The sequence below is a fragment of the Brassica napus genome, chromosome C1 (assembly GCF_020379485.1).
Source record: "Brassica napus cultivar Da-Ae chromosome C1, Da-Ae, whole genome shotgun sequence".
NCBI classification, from domain to species: domain Eukaryota; kingdom Viridiplantae; phylum Streptophyta; class Magnoliopsida; order Brassicales; family Brassicaceae; genus Brassica; species Brassica napus.
Genome location: NC_063444.1, coordinates 45,392,901 through 45,409,558, shown reverse-complemented (window position 1 = coordinate 45,409,558; position 16,658 = coordinate 45,392,901). Strand labels below are relative to the sequence as shown.

General features: G+C 34.7%; 3 protein-coding genes across 3 annotated transcripts; 1 reads left to right on the top strand and 2 right to left on the bottom strand.

Moving 5' to 3' along the window:
- Nucleotides 1-157: 157 nt before the first annotated feature.
- LOC106432649 (pectinesterase/pectinesterase inhibitor 3) lies at nt 158-4,130 on the bottom strand. Its single transcript, XM_013873494.3, has 3 exons — nt 3,095-4,130; nt 2,089-2,572; nt 158-942 (listed from the first exon to the last, which is right to left on the bottom strand). The coding sequence occupies exons 1-3, from the start codon at nt 3,695-3,697 to the stop codon at nt 251-253; spliced, it is 1,779 nt and encodes a 592-aa protein (XP_013728948.1). The 5' UTR covers nt 3,698-4,130; the 3' UTR covers nt 158-250.
- An 8,970-nt stretch (nt 4,131-13,100) lies between these two features.
- LOC106432638 (glycine-rich protein 2-like) lies at nt 13,101-13,496 on the top strand. Its single transcript, XM_013873489.1, has one exon. It carries the CDS (start codon nt 13,101-13,103, stop codon nt 13,494-13,496), a length of 396 nt encoding a protein of 131 aa, XP_013728943.1.
- Nucleotides 13,497-13,710: 214 nt separating this feature from the next.
- LOC106367771 (pentatricopeptide repeat-containing protein At3g14330-like) lies at nt 13,711-16,410 on the bottom strand. Its single transcript, XM_013807615.3, has one exon. It carries the CDS (start codon nt 16,232-16,234, stop codon nt 14,270-14,272), a length of 1,965 nt encoding a protein of 654 aa, XP_013663069.2. The 5' UTR covers nt 16,235-16,410; the 3' UTR covers nt 13,711-14,269.
- Between the last annotated feature and the right edge of the window lie 248 nt (nt 16,411-16,658).

Sequence of the window (16,658 nt, the reverse complement as noted above, 5' to 3'; positions counted from 1 at the left end):
ACATGTTCTTGACAAAAAAATACAGTGGAAAATTCAGATAATGGACGGGTTGGAAAAATCAGAAAGCTAAAATAATTTTTAAACTCAATAATTTGTATAAGAATCAATTGGTGATCAATCTCAACTAATCTCCAATACTAGGATCTAGAAAGATATGAAACACACCACAAACACATTTTAATTTATTGATAAAATCGATAATTATTCGACCAACTATATGTAGGTTACAACACTTCACAACAATAATATCTCAAAGACCAAGAGAGAAAGGAAAACCGGTCGAACCTAACCAGCCTCCACCACCAATAAACTGACCAGCCGTATATCTCTGAGCTTCAGAAGCAGTCGTGATTACCTTAAAGCCCCTCCACTTCACTCTCCTTGCAGTTCCAGCCCCTGCTCCTTTGTTCGCATACTCTCTATAAGTCAAAGTGTTCAACGCAAACGTCCCGGTCCACTCGGACCACCCTTCGGGTCGGATCACGTCCGAGATATCCGACTGCATGATCACTGTTTGTGAATACTCTTTCCACGGCCGACCAAGATACGTCGGGAAACTACCTTTCACGGACTGCAAATCCGACGTGACACCGATCCTACATCTTTGGATAACGATCCCTGTGTTCTGGTTAGGATCGGTCCTTCCTTGGGCAGTGACCATGTTTTTCTGGCCTGAGTTTGGTCGGCGAGCGTGGATATCACAGTCTTGGAGAACCACAGCGGCATTTCCGAAGATGAAGTCGACGGTTCCGGCGATGAGGCACTTGATGAAGTACTGACGGTTAGAGTGGACATAGAGAGTGTCTTGGTAAGCTAATATGTCGCATTGGTAAAAAGCGGAGAAATCAGAACCGACACGGAGAGCCACCGCTTGGTGTTTAGACGGACCTGCTGTGTTCTGGAAAGTGATGTCACGCGCTAAAAAGCTTTCGCCGACAGCAGCTAGACCCCACAAAAAAGATATCAATCAGTTTAGCGGAATCATTAGCGAAAAGGACTAAGACCATCCGCAACTCTGTTACTCTTGGCTTGATAACCGAGGTAAGGTTTTTAAATTATTTTATTATTTTTTTTAGCTAAAAAAAAAAAGGAAGGAGCCAATCGCGGGATCCCACGTAGCGGTAGAACCCGCGCACAGTAACAAGTCTCATCCTTAACTAAGATTAATTTGACATAAACTCTTAAATTCAGTAAACCCCACATATTATTATAATACTTTTTGCTAAGGATTTTTTGCTAAGGATCCCCATTAGACTTGCTCTAATAACAATAACATAAGGATTTGTATTTTATCTCCTTATAAAATATTTTTAAAACGGGAAAAGAAGTTAAATGCAGCTTGAAATGTGATGATAATAATTGAAAAGGTATAGTAAAAAAAAGTGAGGATAACTAAGGTGTAATCTAATGAAAATATGTAACAAATGTAAATAAGGGCATGATAATGATTATCGTCTGAGACATTTTTGATCCTTTTTTTTTGATTAAAAAAATAAATAAATGATGAACCAATTGCGGAATGCCACGTGTTAGTGGGACCCGTAAACAGTCAGGTACAACTTTCAGAATGTTTTTTGATTAGGGTCATTTGAGCAAAATTCTTATAAAAATGTGGTGGATCCCACACCAAAACACTAAGGATAATATTGAGACTACCAATAATCATGGCCTAAGGGACAAGATCGGATAGAAAAGTCAACAACAATGAAACAAGAAAAAAAAACAAAAGGTTAAAGGCTCTTCTCACGAGTGGATGAGCCATTAACCCAATCCAGGACAAGTGACCTAAAAAAAGCATAAGAATAAAGCCAAGAAAATGATGGATCAAGACTCGTACATGACTCATATCTTACAAAGCGTTTTGTTCATTTATGGCAATTCAAGTTCAAATTTAATTTTATCTCCTTACTAGGCTACATGTGCGAATCAAATGTTGTAGTGGCTACTACGAGTAAGAATCTACATGTGAATAATTAATGTACTTGAAAAGACTAAAGATTTTCCACCACAAAAAAGGGCCACATCGTGCAAAATTACTTTTAAATCTTTTACTTTCAAAAAGAAAAAGAAATAAATAAAGTTGCTTACCAACGGTGGCAGAGTGAAAGGTGGTGCTACCGTCGACGACGTTTCTATTTCCAGTAATAATAGTTCTCGTCCGACCATCTCCCATAAACATTATATTCTTTTTCTTCTTCGACACGTCCACATTCTCTCTATAAACACCAGCTTTTATATGTATCACATATCTCCTCTTACTATTATCCGGGGCAGCTGCAACCGCAGCCGCAATAGTCTTGAATTTGCCGCTACCGTTAGCAGCCACAGTAGCATCGGCCCTCACCGAAGATCCTTGAAGAAGCCTCCTATCTCCTGCTGATAACCAAGTTGGCCACCCCTCGGCGTCTACTTCTCCGGCGCCGGAAATATCTACGGACACCGTTGTTTCCTCTTCCTTGAGTTTACGGTTGTTTGAAAAGGATTTAGCCTTTAGCTCGAAATTGGCTATGTCGGTATCAGTCATGTTCTTGATCATTGCTAGTGCGTTGCTGCACATGTGCTCGACGTGTACCTACACATAACTTATCTCGTTATAAAATTGAATTTGAAAACAATTATGTTATCACAAATATATAGAATTAAATACACTCTTGACAAAAAAAAATATACACTCCAATAACAACTGATAGCAACTATTTCTACCAACACTAGCTAACAACATTTCATTATAAGGAAATAAATTCCAAAAAACAGAGAATTGTCAAGTAATGTGATGTGATGTAAGATTTATTTAGTTTTCTTGTAACCATATCTGTAATCTTTTTCATCGCATGCATTCCAACAAAACAAAAACATCATTTCGTAACCCCACGATGAAATAACAGAATAGTGATGTTATGTTGAGTCAATTCAGATTCCATAAATTTAGTGAACCAAAACAAATGCATTTTATCAGTCGACATTTGCAAATTTTAAATTAATTCAATTTTCCATACTTTTATGTTCTACATTTCACATTTTATATTTTATTTTCAGTTGTTCTCCAATTCTATATGAGAGCCGTAATGGCTAAAGAACTGATGTTTTTACGTACCTGACCCTTCAACAAGACCTTACGGACTTTCTTGTCAGCATCATCATGAGAGAATCCATCGAGACAAGTCTCCTGGTTGGTAATGGCAGAGCTTATTAGGGTTTTGAGATCACCGGCGTGTTCCCTCAGAGTTTTCTTGTTAGGATACATTTGGAGATCTTCCAGTGTCTCATGAAGCTCATCGAGGGTCTCATCAATAGTCTCCAAACAGTCATGAAGCGCCGTCTTCTCACGTGGAGTCAGTCCTTTCCTGTTCTTGATCAGTTTCTTCACCGTGAAGTAATTGTGTTCCACGGCGATTGTTGTTAGGTTAAGCGAGGCCTCTATAACGTCTTTCTGCGACGTCAGTTTGACGCCGCCGGACGTGGCCACGGCGGAGATGCAGAGCTCAGGGTACAGCGTGGAGCTGCAAGCGGATCTTAGCACGGCATGAGAGGACGGTGATAGAGGTTGTTTTCTGTTTCCGTTGGCTTTTGAAGCCCCGGCGGAGATTCCGATGACGGCAGCCACGAGGAGCAAAGCTACGGCGGCAGATAGTAAAACAATTTTCTTGTTTTTCTTGAAATTATCTTTGGAGAAGATTTCTTTGATAGATGATGCCATTGTTTGACACTGATGAGTGAGAGGGGTGAATGTTCTCTTCAAGAGTGGGGTGTTTATATTGATGAAATTAAAATTAGAAACGATATTTATTTTTAATGGCTCTTTTCTCTTTACTTGACTCTATTATTTGAGTGTAAATAAATTCAGTAGAAATAAAACACATGTTATTAAGCCGTTAATAGAAGATAAATTTTTTATACTATCTTATCTTTTCTCTTTCTTCTAAATTTTCTTGACTCTATTATTTGAGTGTACATTTAGTGGAAAATCCACATGTTATAAGCCGCCTCGTTAATAGAAGATAAGATTTTTTTGTAAAGAGAATATTATTCCAATTGTTCGAGTTCCGTTCCACAGAAGTACTATTGTCGTGTTCCCAAATTTGTATCCTTGTATTTGGTTTTGATATTTACTGAAGACAAGTCTACGCTTTGCTTACCAGTTTTCTTTTCAATTGGAAATATTTCTTTAATGAATAGCCTTGAAACTTCTATATTTGTATATGTTTCTGTTAATAGTGAAAATGATCACTATTATTAAAAGAGAAATACCAATAAAAATTTTATTTTAGTTATTTACACTTCTATACCACTGATAATTAAATTAGTTATTTTAATGTTTGTCTTTTTCGATTTGAATTATGTGTTTTCTTTAAATAAATTTGAACCAAAACCAACCAAGATTCATTTCTCTATATTTAATCAAGACCTGAAGTCTTAATTATTAATTATCCTAAAAACAAATAGAGGGAACTTAGAATTCGAGGCTTCACTGAATATATATACAGCTATCGAGGTAAGTAATATAAGGAACATATAATATAAAGTTTATCGACACTTATATATTATTGTAACCTGCAGGCTATAACCGAGATATATACATAGATTACTTCTTTATGTATAAATTTTTTAAATAGCTATACAATTCTACATTTGCTAATCATTCTAAACAAACAAAATCAATTAATTTATAATCCAAAAAAAAAAAATTATTTTTACAGAAATTTCCTTAGATATCCATTTTTCATTTATTTTAACAAAAATAGACTCCAAAGAAGAAAAATGACCAAAATAAGTTTTATTGAAAGGTAAATATCCATTTATATCATTAGAGTAAACTAATCTACGAGTTAAAGTTTAGAGTTAAGGGGTTGGATTTTGAGGATGAGTTCAAATTTTTTTAAAAAAAAATTAAATATTAAAATTTTCAAAATAAAAATGACTATTTTAGTCATTTTATGTTTTGAAAGTTATTTTTGTGATAAAAGCTTTTTAAAAAAATATTATGTGAGAGAATTGCCCATATCTGTATACGTATAAAATAAATATTAAAACTTACATAGACAATTAAAAATAAATAAGTAATTTTTTTTGACAGCATATATAGAATATTAATTATACTTATAAAAATAAATAAATAAGTAACATAAACCAATTAACTTAGAATCCAAACATAATATCTTTATGTCTATCGAAAGCTATCAATATAGAATATTAATTATACTTATAAATAAATATTAAAACAGACAATTGAAATAAAAGAGATTACTAAATCAACTAATATGTTTCCTCATTAATTTTTTCCACATTCATTTCGATGGTGTTTATACTACAGGGGGTTATTAGTAAAAAAATTCTAAAGAAATCATTAAGGGTTATTAGTAAAAAAATTCTAAAGAAATCATTAAATTTTGAGATTCCATTGTTATTGGAGATTATTCATAGCCATGATTTTCTGAATTATTAGCATCCAAATTATAGCCATAATGTATGTTCAAAAAAAAAAAAATTATAGCCATAATTTTCGGCTAGCTATTATATTTTTGAAAATAATATATTATCTATATTTTGTTTCCAAATACAATCTTCGTCACTTAACTTGCAGACTACTGAACAATATATCATATTTTAAATTCTTAAAAATTATTTTCTATATATCGAACAAATCTCTAATTAAATATATATGTGGAAATTATTATATGATATCAAATATTTGTCATACAATAGATGGTTTAACACACACAAAAATTATGAGTTAGTCAATGTAATACAATCAAATAGTACAAATACATCCTTTAGTACAAATAAATAATCAAAGTCTAGTTATTAGTTAAAAGAAAATTATGACGTTTTTAATAAAGAAAAAATAGTCTAAGTAACAGAACTCACCTAGGTTGCATGTTTTAAGAATAATAATTATGACGTCAGTAATCCACATCACACATACACGTATGCATGACTACACTACTATAAATGTGGTTTATAAACTATCGTTCAGTTTATAAACTGAGTATATACCGATGTCTTTGGAAATAAATGCGGTTTCAGAAGTAGTCTCCCAATTTACAATTTCGATTTTTCGGATGCCGTGAATAAGATGTTTAAAAATTTGCAATACTAGTACAAATCAGACATAAGTTTGAATTCTCAAAATTAACAAAGTAACAACACTAGTACAAACTACAATAAAATACAAAGAAGCTTACCAGTTACTAGTGATGAACTCACCACTCTTGTCAACGTTTATTCTATATATACACCTTAAGGTCTTTAACTAATTGACCGAAATAACTTTTTTTTTTCTGGAAACTGATGCATTAGATATTTCCATATTTTTATTTAAAAATATCTGTTTTGTAGTAATATTTATTTCTGAAATAATAATATTCATTTACCATTTTGAAATGATTTATGTACATTTATACTTACTGTATTAACGTTGTTCTTATAACGCTAAACATACCTAAAATGGAACATTTTATAGTTGTATTAATATTAATAATATGGCAGATAATGTTAAGTATAAATTCTTTATATATTAAAAAATAAGCATTTGCAATAAATATGTTCGCACGCACCGTCAGCTTCACAGTTATTTTAACTTAAAAATTTTAAATGCTTAGAGCACCTTTTTAAATCTTTAACGGTTGAAGATAGTGATAGTATCTTAAAAAATAAAATAAAATAAAAATTATTTGTAATTCCATGTTTAATTTTTTTCTGAGCAGTTAATACTCTAGTTTGCTGACAGCTGTAGGATTTCTTTTTTATAGTATCTAAAAAGCTTAAAACAAGAACTTGCCTTTACTCTCTCTCTTGTTTTTTGATTAATTTTATTTTTTAAAAGCTAAAAATTTGGTTAAGAACCCTGTAACATCATTGCGTTAAAGATGCTCTTTAGAGCATGATTAATGAGAAGTTCTTAGGATGGAGTTTTTAGCGGAATATAAGAAACCGTCTCTTAACTTTTAACTAAAAAAACTAAGAACCGGCTCTTAAATATCTAAGCAGTTTTTAAGATATTTAAGAACCGGTTTTTAGCTTTTTTAGTTCAAAGTTAAAAGACGGTTTCTTATATTCTGCTAAAAACTCCACCCTAAGAATCCTCCATTAATCATGTTTTTATGTGTTAGTTTCACAGTCATTTAGCAATTAATGTGTTCACACACTAATTGTCTTAATTTTATCGCGCAGACTATTTAATGTATTCACACACTTTAAAAAAAAATCAGCTCATTTTCAGTTTTCGTATTTTTAACATTTGTATTAGTGAATTGAAGTTCTCTTCGGGCAAGAACCGAATAACATCATTGTTGAAAGAAATAAATTACAAAATCATTAAGATTCACATCAACTAAAATGTCGTAATGAGAATGATTTTAGAAACAGAAAGTTTTGGTATTTGCCGAACTTGGCGATGGTTGAGGTTTATGTATATGAAAGCAATAAATGATTGCGATTGGTTATGAATTAAGGAAACTAAAGTGGAAAATGTCACATACAAAGTTGGATCTGTAGTTTAGCCAAATATTATTTTTCTTTACAGAGTTTTCATATCAAACTAAGAATTAGAATAATAATCAGATTGTTAGAAAAAATTAGAAAAGTTTTTAAAAAAAATTGTGAAATCGATTGAAAAACAGAATTCATGTACCAGAGATCACATTATTTTTGACGCAACTCTAACCTATTTCACTCGATTGTAATGTATTTTTATTATATTTACCAAGAATTTTATATAAGAAAATACATGTTATTAGTTATAGACTACGTCAATTTTGTAACATGCCCAATGACACGACGCCCAACCATTTTTATTGGTATTCTTAAAGTATGGTTCAATAATTCTGTATGAAAAATAAGCCCAACATCTTAGTTTTACATTTATTTATTTTTATTTATATTAGTAGAAGAATGTATGGGTAAAATATTTGGATCCAAAGAACCAAACTTGATTTGAAAATAATATTAAACAGAAACTAAAACTGATTAAGTACTCAAATGAATCTAAAAGTTTAATATCTGGATAACCAGACCCGGATCCGATCCAAAACTGAAATATTTTGGATACCAAAAATATCTAAAACATAATCATATACTTAAATATATTAGTTATTTAAAATTTTATATCTATTAGATATTCATTAATATGAAAATATCTAAATTAACCAAATATGTTCTAAATACTAAAAATATATAATTTTCTCCATCTAAATATTTAAATTGAACTATTTTTTTATGTAAAATTAAGTATTTAGTTTTACATTGTTCAAATTTTTATATGTTATATTATTTTTATTTTCGGATTTTTTGGATTAAGCATATTTGGATTTTTGTTAAAACATTACATAATTAAAATATGTATCCGAACTGAACATGAACCGAATTTACAATGATTCGAACCAAATCCAAACCAAATTCAAATCAAAATTTATAAATATCTAAATCATATTTAAATTTTTAACTCTAAAAATTTTAAATCTGAATAAATGATCTCTTTCCGAATATCTGAATATTATCCTTTGAAAAAGCTATACGATAAATTTCTTATTCTAACTTAAAATAAATAATTTTAATCCATTATTTTACTGTGCACGAGGTGCGGATTATTGGTTTGCGTAAATAAGGCAAAGCAAAAGTGCTACATAGCGATGAAATAATAAATATAAAGTATTTAGGCCGATGGCTGTAGAACTGTAATAGGCTGGTGTAAGCCTGTCATGGGTCCGTATAGCATATCCCAACTGAAAAATAAAATACTCCACTAATTAGACTTAAAAGTAAATTCTGAAATACAAGTTTTGTCGGCATACGTACAAAGCAAATCCTAGCTTCCTGGCGATAACTTTTTGTTTCTATAATACATAAGAAGAAACCTTTGTTTTATAAAATTAGATATGCATTAGTGTCGGTTGAGTTATTGGCTACTAGTTTTTTCACAATATTCCTTGATCGAGCTTGCATGTTCTAAAAGCATCTCCAAGAACAATTTATAAGAAAAAAATGTATGAATGGTTGAAATGTACAAGTGGTTTGTGCTTCGAAAGGTTATTATAACCTTGACAAAAAAAAAATTATAGATGACATATCTGCCAAGTATTTATATAACTCCACTGATCGTATAATTAGCTAATTTCAAAAAAATATATTATAAATGTACAATTATTTATATGAATTGTATTCATATACTTTTTAACAGTTTCAACGATGCCACTTATATCACTTATTTACACGTATTTCATGTATCATATTGTTTCCAGTTCATATAATTACAACTCGCAGACTGTTTTCTCTGCAACGGTCTTAAAAGACTTAGACGCAAGTTCAAGGACCATGCCTCTGGCTCGTTTGAAGGAAATCCTCCTTCCTAAGCATCTTCTTTCCTTATTTTTGTCAAGGTAACACCGTAACAATTATGTAGATCTAACTTTTGTAAAACATCAACATTCGTTCCTTTATGATATTCACAGTTGTAGCAAGAAAAATGTTTCGTAGGTAAGAATATTAGTTATGTGCACTACTAAACATGACTAAAAACATGTAAGTAATCTAGTTACAAGACCATATTTCATCGGTAAATTATTAATTTAATATGCTTTTGGTAAGGGATATACTTAATAGACCGCAGAACGTAAGGTAAGAACTTTTTTAGGGGAAAGAGTATTCAACTACGAAAGCTACCTCAGCCATAATAGGATAAAATGCTACTCTTATTTGTTTAAAAGTTTGTTGACACGAAAGGAAAAGCAGGTTTCTTTGTAAATTACAATCATCACGTCTTTCTTTCGTTTTCTTTATCTCTCGGTAATTTCTCGTTCTCTTTTTAAATAAAAAAAATATGTTCAAATCATGTAAATTCTTATTTACTATTAAATATTTCACTATCTTTTTCTTTCGTTCAACAATTTATAATCACTATAATAGAAAAATAAAGAAGAATAACTAATAGTGTGGGTTATGATATTAAAAAGAAACAATCAACTTGCGTACTCCTTTTCCGACAACCATTTGCAGGGCATCCGATGTAGGTCAAACTTTTATGATAAATGTGTCTAAGTTCCTTTTTTTTATTAAAGCGACAGCCCAAGTTGTATTTTCGATTGCTTTGTATAAGAAAATAGTATAATACTATCTGGATTAATTATCAAACACCAATAACATACGTAATTATCATAATTAATATGTATATTGCATGTGCAACTATTATACCGTCCAACCATATCGAGTCTGTCAATTATTCTTTTGTAAGGTCACGTTGGTTGGTAGATTTTGTCTGCGTTCACGCTTTGCACGTGTTCCTGGGCGTACAAACAGTTTATCTTGTTAAATTGTTGTCAGTAAGGAGCGTTGGGAGATGTAAACTTTTCATAGTTCTAAGGCCATGATTATCGGTTGGGACTTTTTTTTGTCCTTAATTTTTTTTTTTTTTTTGATTTTTTTTTTAAAAAAAAATTAAATGATGAACCAATCGCGGACCGCCACGTGTCAGTGGGGCCCGCAAAAAGTTAGAGACAACCCCTGGGACGTTTCTTAATTAGGAACATTTGAACAAAGTCCTTAAAAAAATATGGTGGGCCCCACACTAAAAAACACTACGTACCTATGCTGGGACTACCAATAATCATGGCTAATTAAAAACATTCATAGCGACATTGATAGCATATGCAGTTTCACATTTGGACTTGGAACGATTGACTATTGACTAATAACAAACTATAGTCAATATTCAATAATTTTTGCAAGATATAAATAACACATATGCCTTCGGTTCTTTTTTGGTAATATCACGGTTTCACGGTAGCTATAGCTTTATTCATGGGAAGCATCCTGACAAGTGATGAGCTGCTACTAGCAGTTTAGCAAAAAAGAGAAAAAAGAGCTGCTACTAGCAAAAACTGGCCTGGATTTTCGATATCCAATATTGTGGAATCGTACATTTTTGCTCAATCCTAATTAATTGATCCAATCAAAAGGAACCAAACAACTTATCATTTAAATATTTTGGAATTGAAAAGAAAAAAAAACTGATCCCATATTTATTTCAAAACTAAGATTATATTTCACTAAAACCTGAACCTTGACTGGAATCGAATCCCAACCATGTGTGATAGATTCAAATTTATTTTAGATATAATTAATTACAAACAAGAAAAAAAACAAGAAAAAAAGACAGGGAAACCAATCCAAAGCATTACAAAAAACCCTTGACATCTTGTTTTTTTCTTACTTGGTGAATCTCGCAGATAACTCTCAATTTGTTTCATCGAGATGTCTACCACATCAGCCCTCAAATCCGATAGAGTAAGTAAAAAATTATTTAACAAATGAAAATTACGACGGGGATGAGTCGGATTGTCGCGCCAATAACACACATAATACGAAAGCACAACCACAAGAGCCATGAAGAGGAGACATTCTTGATCTTCGTTCTTTTCAAAAATATTTTATAAGATGACTAATCTCTCAAAAACACTAAAGAAAATCTTCTTTTTTCTCTTCAAAGTTCACTTCTTCTCACTTGGAACATACTTAAACGGAGTTATACAAAGGTTTATATTAAAATAATTTTACTAAGGGTATTGGTCCTATTGGATTAGTGATTTGAATTTATTTGGATACATATAAAAATCTTAGTAATATTTGTAAATTAAAAATCCTAAGTGATTTATTAGTTTTCGCCTTCCATTTTTTTTTATCAAATACCGTCATTTGAAATGGTACCACAATCATCGAAATTATTCAAATTTTTATACATATTTAAAAGAAATCTCTAGATGATGACCAAAAAATTCTCTAGATTTTAAATATTTTTATGAACAACTAATCCAATAATCTTAAAATTTGAATAATTTTAGCACATGTTTGATACAATAAGATAGGATTTCAAAATATTCTACAAAATCATTAATATAATAAAGAGAAGTCAAGTAAAGAAAAAACTAACTTCTACCAAATCGTTGATGCATATATATATTTTTTTGTTATAAATCATTAAGTGGATGACCCATAACAAGACCAAGAGAATGTCCAGCCGTGGCCAATGGAGGAGAGAGAGTCGGCCAAGTCCTAGCCGACTTAGGATATGAATGTTTTCTTTTTCTCTGTTTTAATAGTTTTCATATTTCCAGTTGTATTAGGTTTTGGATAATTTCTTTTTTTACTTATCTTATAATCCTTATATAAAGGAACCTCTATTGATCATTAATAATACACAAAAGAATTCTCCATTCTTTTACAACACGTTATCAGCACGATAGACTCTAAAACCCTGAGACAAAATCGAAAACTATAAACCCTAAAACCCTAAGCCGGCGGCGACGATCTTAGACGACTTCCGTCTCGTCTCAACTCCGATCAAGCTCAGCTTCAGACGTTCCCTGTCCGTGATCAACGTCCTCAGCCTCAGCTCAACTTGCATCCAGTTCAGATCATGATCCCATCCAGACGCAACCCCATCCGCAACAAGCAACAGCTCGCGATCGTCCTCGGCACCGCGACCGGATAGGAGCCGTCCCGCGTCTGTCCGTCTCAGCTTGTCTCTGATCTTTGGTGGTCCGGTTCAGAACTACAAAACAAAGATGTCAAAAATCTCAAATCTAGACTATGCAACCCTTAATCTCTCTGGAGATAACTATTTACAGTGGGCGCTAGATACAAAGATCAACCTGAGGTCAAAGGGACTCGGTGATACTATCATCGAGGGAAACAATGAGAATGATAAAAACAGATACAGGGCGATTAGTATTATACGCCATCACTTCATTGAAGGTTTAAGGGATCAGTACATGACAATGGAAAATCCACTAGACCTTTGGACCGCTTTACAGCGCAGATATGATCACCAGAAAACGGTGCTACTTCCAAAGGCTAGATATGAGTGGAAGAATCTCAGATTCATGGACTATAAGTCCGTGGATGAATACAATTCTGTATTATTCAAAATAGTTTCAATGATGAGACTGTGTGATGAAGAAGTAACCGAGAAAGAGTTACTTGATAAGACCTTCTCTACATTCCATTCAACGAATGTGTTGCTGCAGCAGTAGTATAGAGAGAGAGGATTCGCCACATATACTGATCTGATCTCGTGCCTACTTCTGGCCGAGGCTAATAATGAACTCCTGATGAAGAACAATGAGATGAGACCTCCAGGTTCAGCACCATTACCAGAAGCTCACAAAGCTGAACATGAAAAGAAAGATCCCAAAGAAAGCAATCACGTCTATAATGAGAGAAGAACACACGGCAGATGCCGTGGTGGATACAAGGGACGTGGTGGCCGTGATAATTACTCATATGGCCGTGGATATGGAAACCACAATAACCGTGGTCGTGGTTCCAACTATGGCCGTGGAAGAGCCAATTTTGGCCGCGGTCGAGGCGGTATATCCAAGCCGTCTTACTCGACCAAATCCGTTTGTCACAGGTGTGGGATGAGTAACCATTGGGCCAAGAACTGCAGAACCCCTAAGCATCTATGTGAACTCTATCAGGAGAGTTTTAAGAACAAGAACCCATAAGCTCATATGGTTCACGACAATGGGTATGATGCTGATGATGATTTTGACCATGAAAAGGATGATCTAATGGACCATGAGACATCAGATTGTCTTAAAGACTAATTCGACTTTTATTTGATTGTTCTATAATTGCTTTGGTGTTTGAATTTATAATATGAAAGCTTTAAAGTTTTATAAAGTCTCTGAGATTATAAATCGTCTTATATATATTGAATGAATGAGATAAGTATAGTCGTGGTGGATAGTGGCTCAAGTCACACAATTCTTAGAGACAAAAGATACTTCGTCAATCTCATAATGCAAAGTGCAAACATACACACTATTGCGGGTGTGGCCGGCCTGATTGAGGGTCACGGCCAGGCTTATATATTGATACCTAAAGGCACTCGTCTAGAGATTAAAAATGCCTTATATTTCCCCAGCTCTAAAATGAACCTATTGAATTTCAAAGATATAAGATTGAACGGTTTCCACCTTGAAACATGGACCATCTTCCTTCATTACCTTTCTTGGTGAACACTCTAACAACTTTCTCCAATCTTTGATTGCCTCACTTGTTTCTCTTCATTATGTGTTTTCTTTTTCTTTGAACCAAAAATATTATTCATACCAGCGTCGACAACGTCCATGCCGAACAAGAATGCTTGTGTTTCCATTAACATATGTACTAAATCAGTTACATCGCTTCGGCTATGATCAATCTACCTCTCAAACAATGATGCTTCAGCAAATGACTCTTAGGGCACCAAGCTCAAGCACTTTTTTCCATGAGATCACCAGTAGTCTTTACATGAGCAGAGACCGTCAGCGAAATGGTGGAACCGTTTTGTATCTCTAAGAATAATAACTCTCCCAGTTACTTGCGACACAATCTTCATCCATGCATGACAATCTCCACATACCCTCAGATTCTTAGTAACCCTAATCGGAACCCCTTCACCAGTATGAATAAGAGAATAACTTGTCGCAAGTCTTTCACTATGTCCACAAACCCAGTTCACCTTGGTAGCTTCATCAACATCATGAAGCACCACGCGTGTATCAGGAGCATAACCTAATCTTTCAATAGCTTCTTGTAATTCTAACCATAGTTTCTTATACTCATCCGAGCTACGAAACTCGTATCCACCACCCGCGACAAAGATCTGAATCTTGTCTTTAACCTGTACCCAACTGCAACCAGCTTCCTTTTTGATCCCTCTCTGTTTCATCACCTCTCGGATCTTATCCACCTTGTCCCACATCTTTGCATCAGCGTATAGGTTAGAAACCATAACGTAGTTCCCTGGATTGAGAGACTCAAGAACAAACAGCTCCTTTGCTGCAATCTCTCCTACGCTAACATTCCCATGGAGCCTGCAGGAGTTAAGAAGTGATCCCCAAACGGATCCACTTGGCTTAAAGGGCATACTTTCTATCACCTTGACTGCTTCTTGGATTCTACCCGCTCGTCCCAAGATGTCTACCAAACAAGCGTAATGCTCCAAGGCAGGTGAAACTCTGAACTCTCCTTTCATACGTTCAAACAAACTTAGACCATACTCTGTAAACCCTGTATCACTACAGCCAGATAACAAAGCAACAAAGGTAATCCCATCTGGCGCAACGCCTGACTCTATCATCGTATCAAACAGTTTAATCTCTTCTTCAATATCCCCATTGATGGCGTAAGAGTTTAGCATAATGTTCCATGAAGTCAGATCCTTATTTAACATCTCATCAAAGATACTCCTAGCGTACACAACCTCACCACACTTCCCATACATATCCATCAACGAGTTAAGCAAAGGAACATCAGGTCTCTCACTCGACTTCACAACCTGTGCATGAATCTCCTTCCCTGTAAGAAGAGCAGCCACACGCGAACAAGCTGGCAGTATCGTCGTCAGCGTCGCCCAACTAAACCCAATCCTCTCTTCCTGCATCTTCCTAAACAAGTTAAACATCTCGTGAACCCGAACCTTCTTACTAAGCACCGAAACAAGCGAGTTCCAAGTAACAATATTCCTCTCAGACATTCCATCGAACACCTTGCGCGCATCTTCCAAAGATCCCCTCTCCATGTAAAGCCTCAACAGCGCATTCTCCACCACCTGATCAACCTTCCTCCTCCGTTTCACGATCTGGGCATGCACCCCTCTCCCAAAGCGAAGATCTTTAACCTCGGCACACACTTTCAACGCCACGGAGATCGAGAAATCCCCAGGCGGCGCTACGAAGCTACACAGCATGTCGACGTACGCGGCGAGAGCTTCTCTCGGCGACCCGTTTCTGGAGAAGGCGATCGCCATCGCCGCCCAGACTTCCTCGGTGAGAAAGGTCGAGTCTTTGGCGTCGTGGAAGAGTTTGCGAGCAAGGTCTAGCCGGCGGCAGACGGAGAAGAGGGTGATGAGCTTGGTGAGTAGCTTGGGGTCGCGGCGGAGTTTAGGGTTGCTGAGGATTAAAGAGTGGATCTTTTGGCCGTGGTGGAGGGATTTAGCGGAGATGCATGCGTGGAGAGCGTCTGTGTAAGGCTCGGGGCTGGAGAGTGAGGATAGAGTGACGACGGCTTCGTCGAGGTTGGCGGATTTAGACAGGTGTGTTGAGTGTTGTCTGAATGGAGCTCGTAAGAATCTAGAATGGGTGAGACTCTGAGACCTTGGCGGAGAAAGATAGGCTTGTAGAGTGGCAACATCTGAAGCTTTGGAAGAGAGACAGTTTGTGTCGTAATTTTTCAAGAACGTACCTAAAGAAGGCATTGGAGATTCATTCAGGACAGGAGTGAGGAGAAGGGGAGACTCGAACCAGGTTACGAATAGAATATCTATACGGAACAGTTACAGTAGCAGCGGACAAGTTTCTTTCCTGTGTGTGTGTCCGTCGAGTAGACACGGAGGAGAAGAATAAGCTGATGGATAAGCCTACACAGCAGTATGGCAAGTTTGTTTTGTGAGCTTAATGGGCCATTAATATTTGGGCTTTATTGGATGAAGTGTGTTATTAACTTATTATTATATGGTTTTGATTCACACGTGAGGTGTATGTGTGCATTACTATTGTCGACTGCGTGTCACGTGACGCCTCATGTGTTGTTCCTCTTTTCTGCAATAGTGAATGTGGTAGACTGGTAGTGCTATTTGCTGATGTTACACAACAATCTCTGTTCTTCCTCTGTTCTGTTAC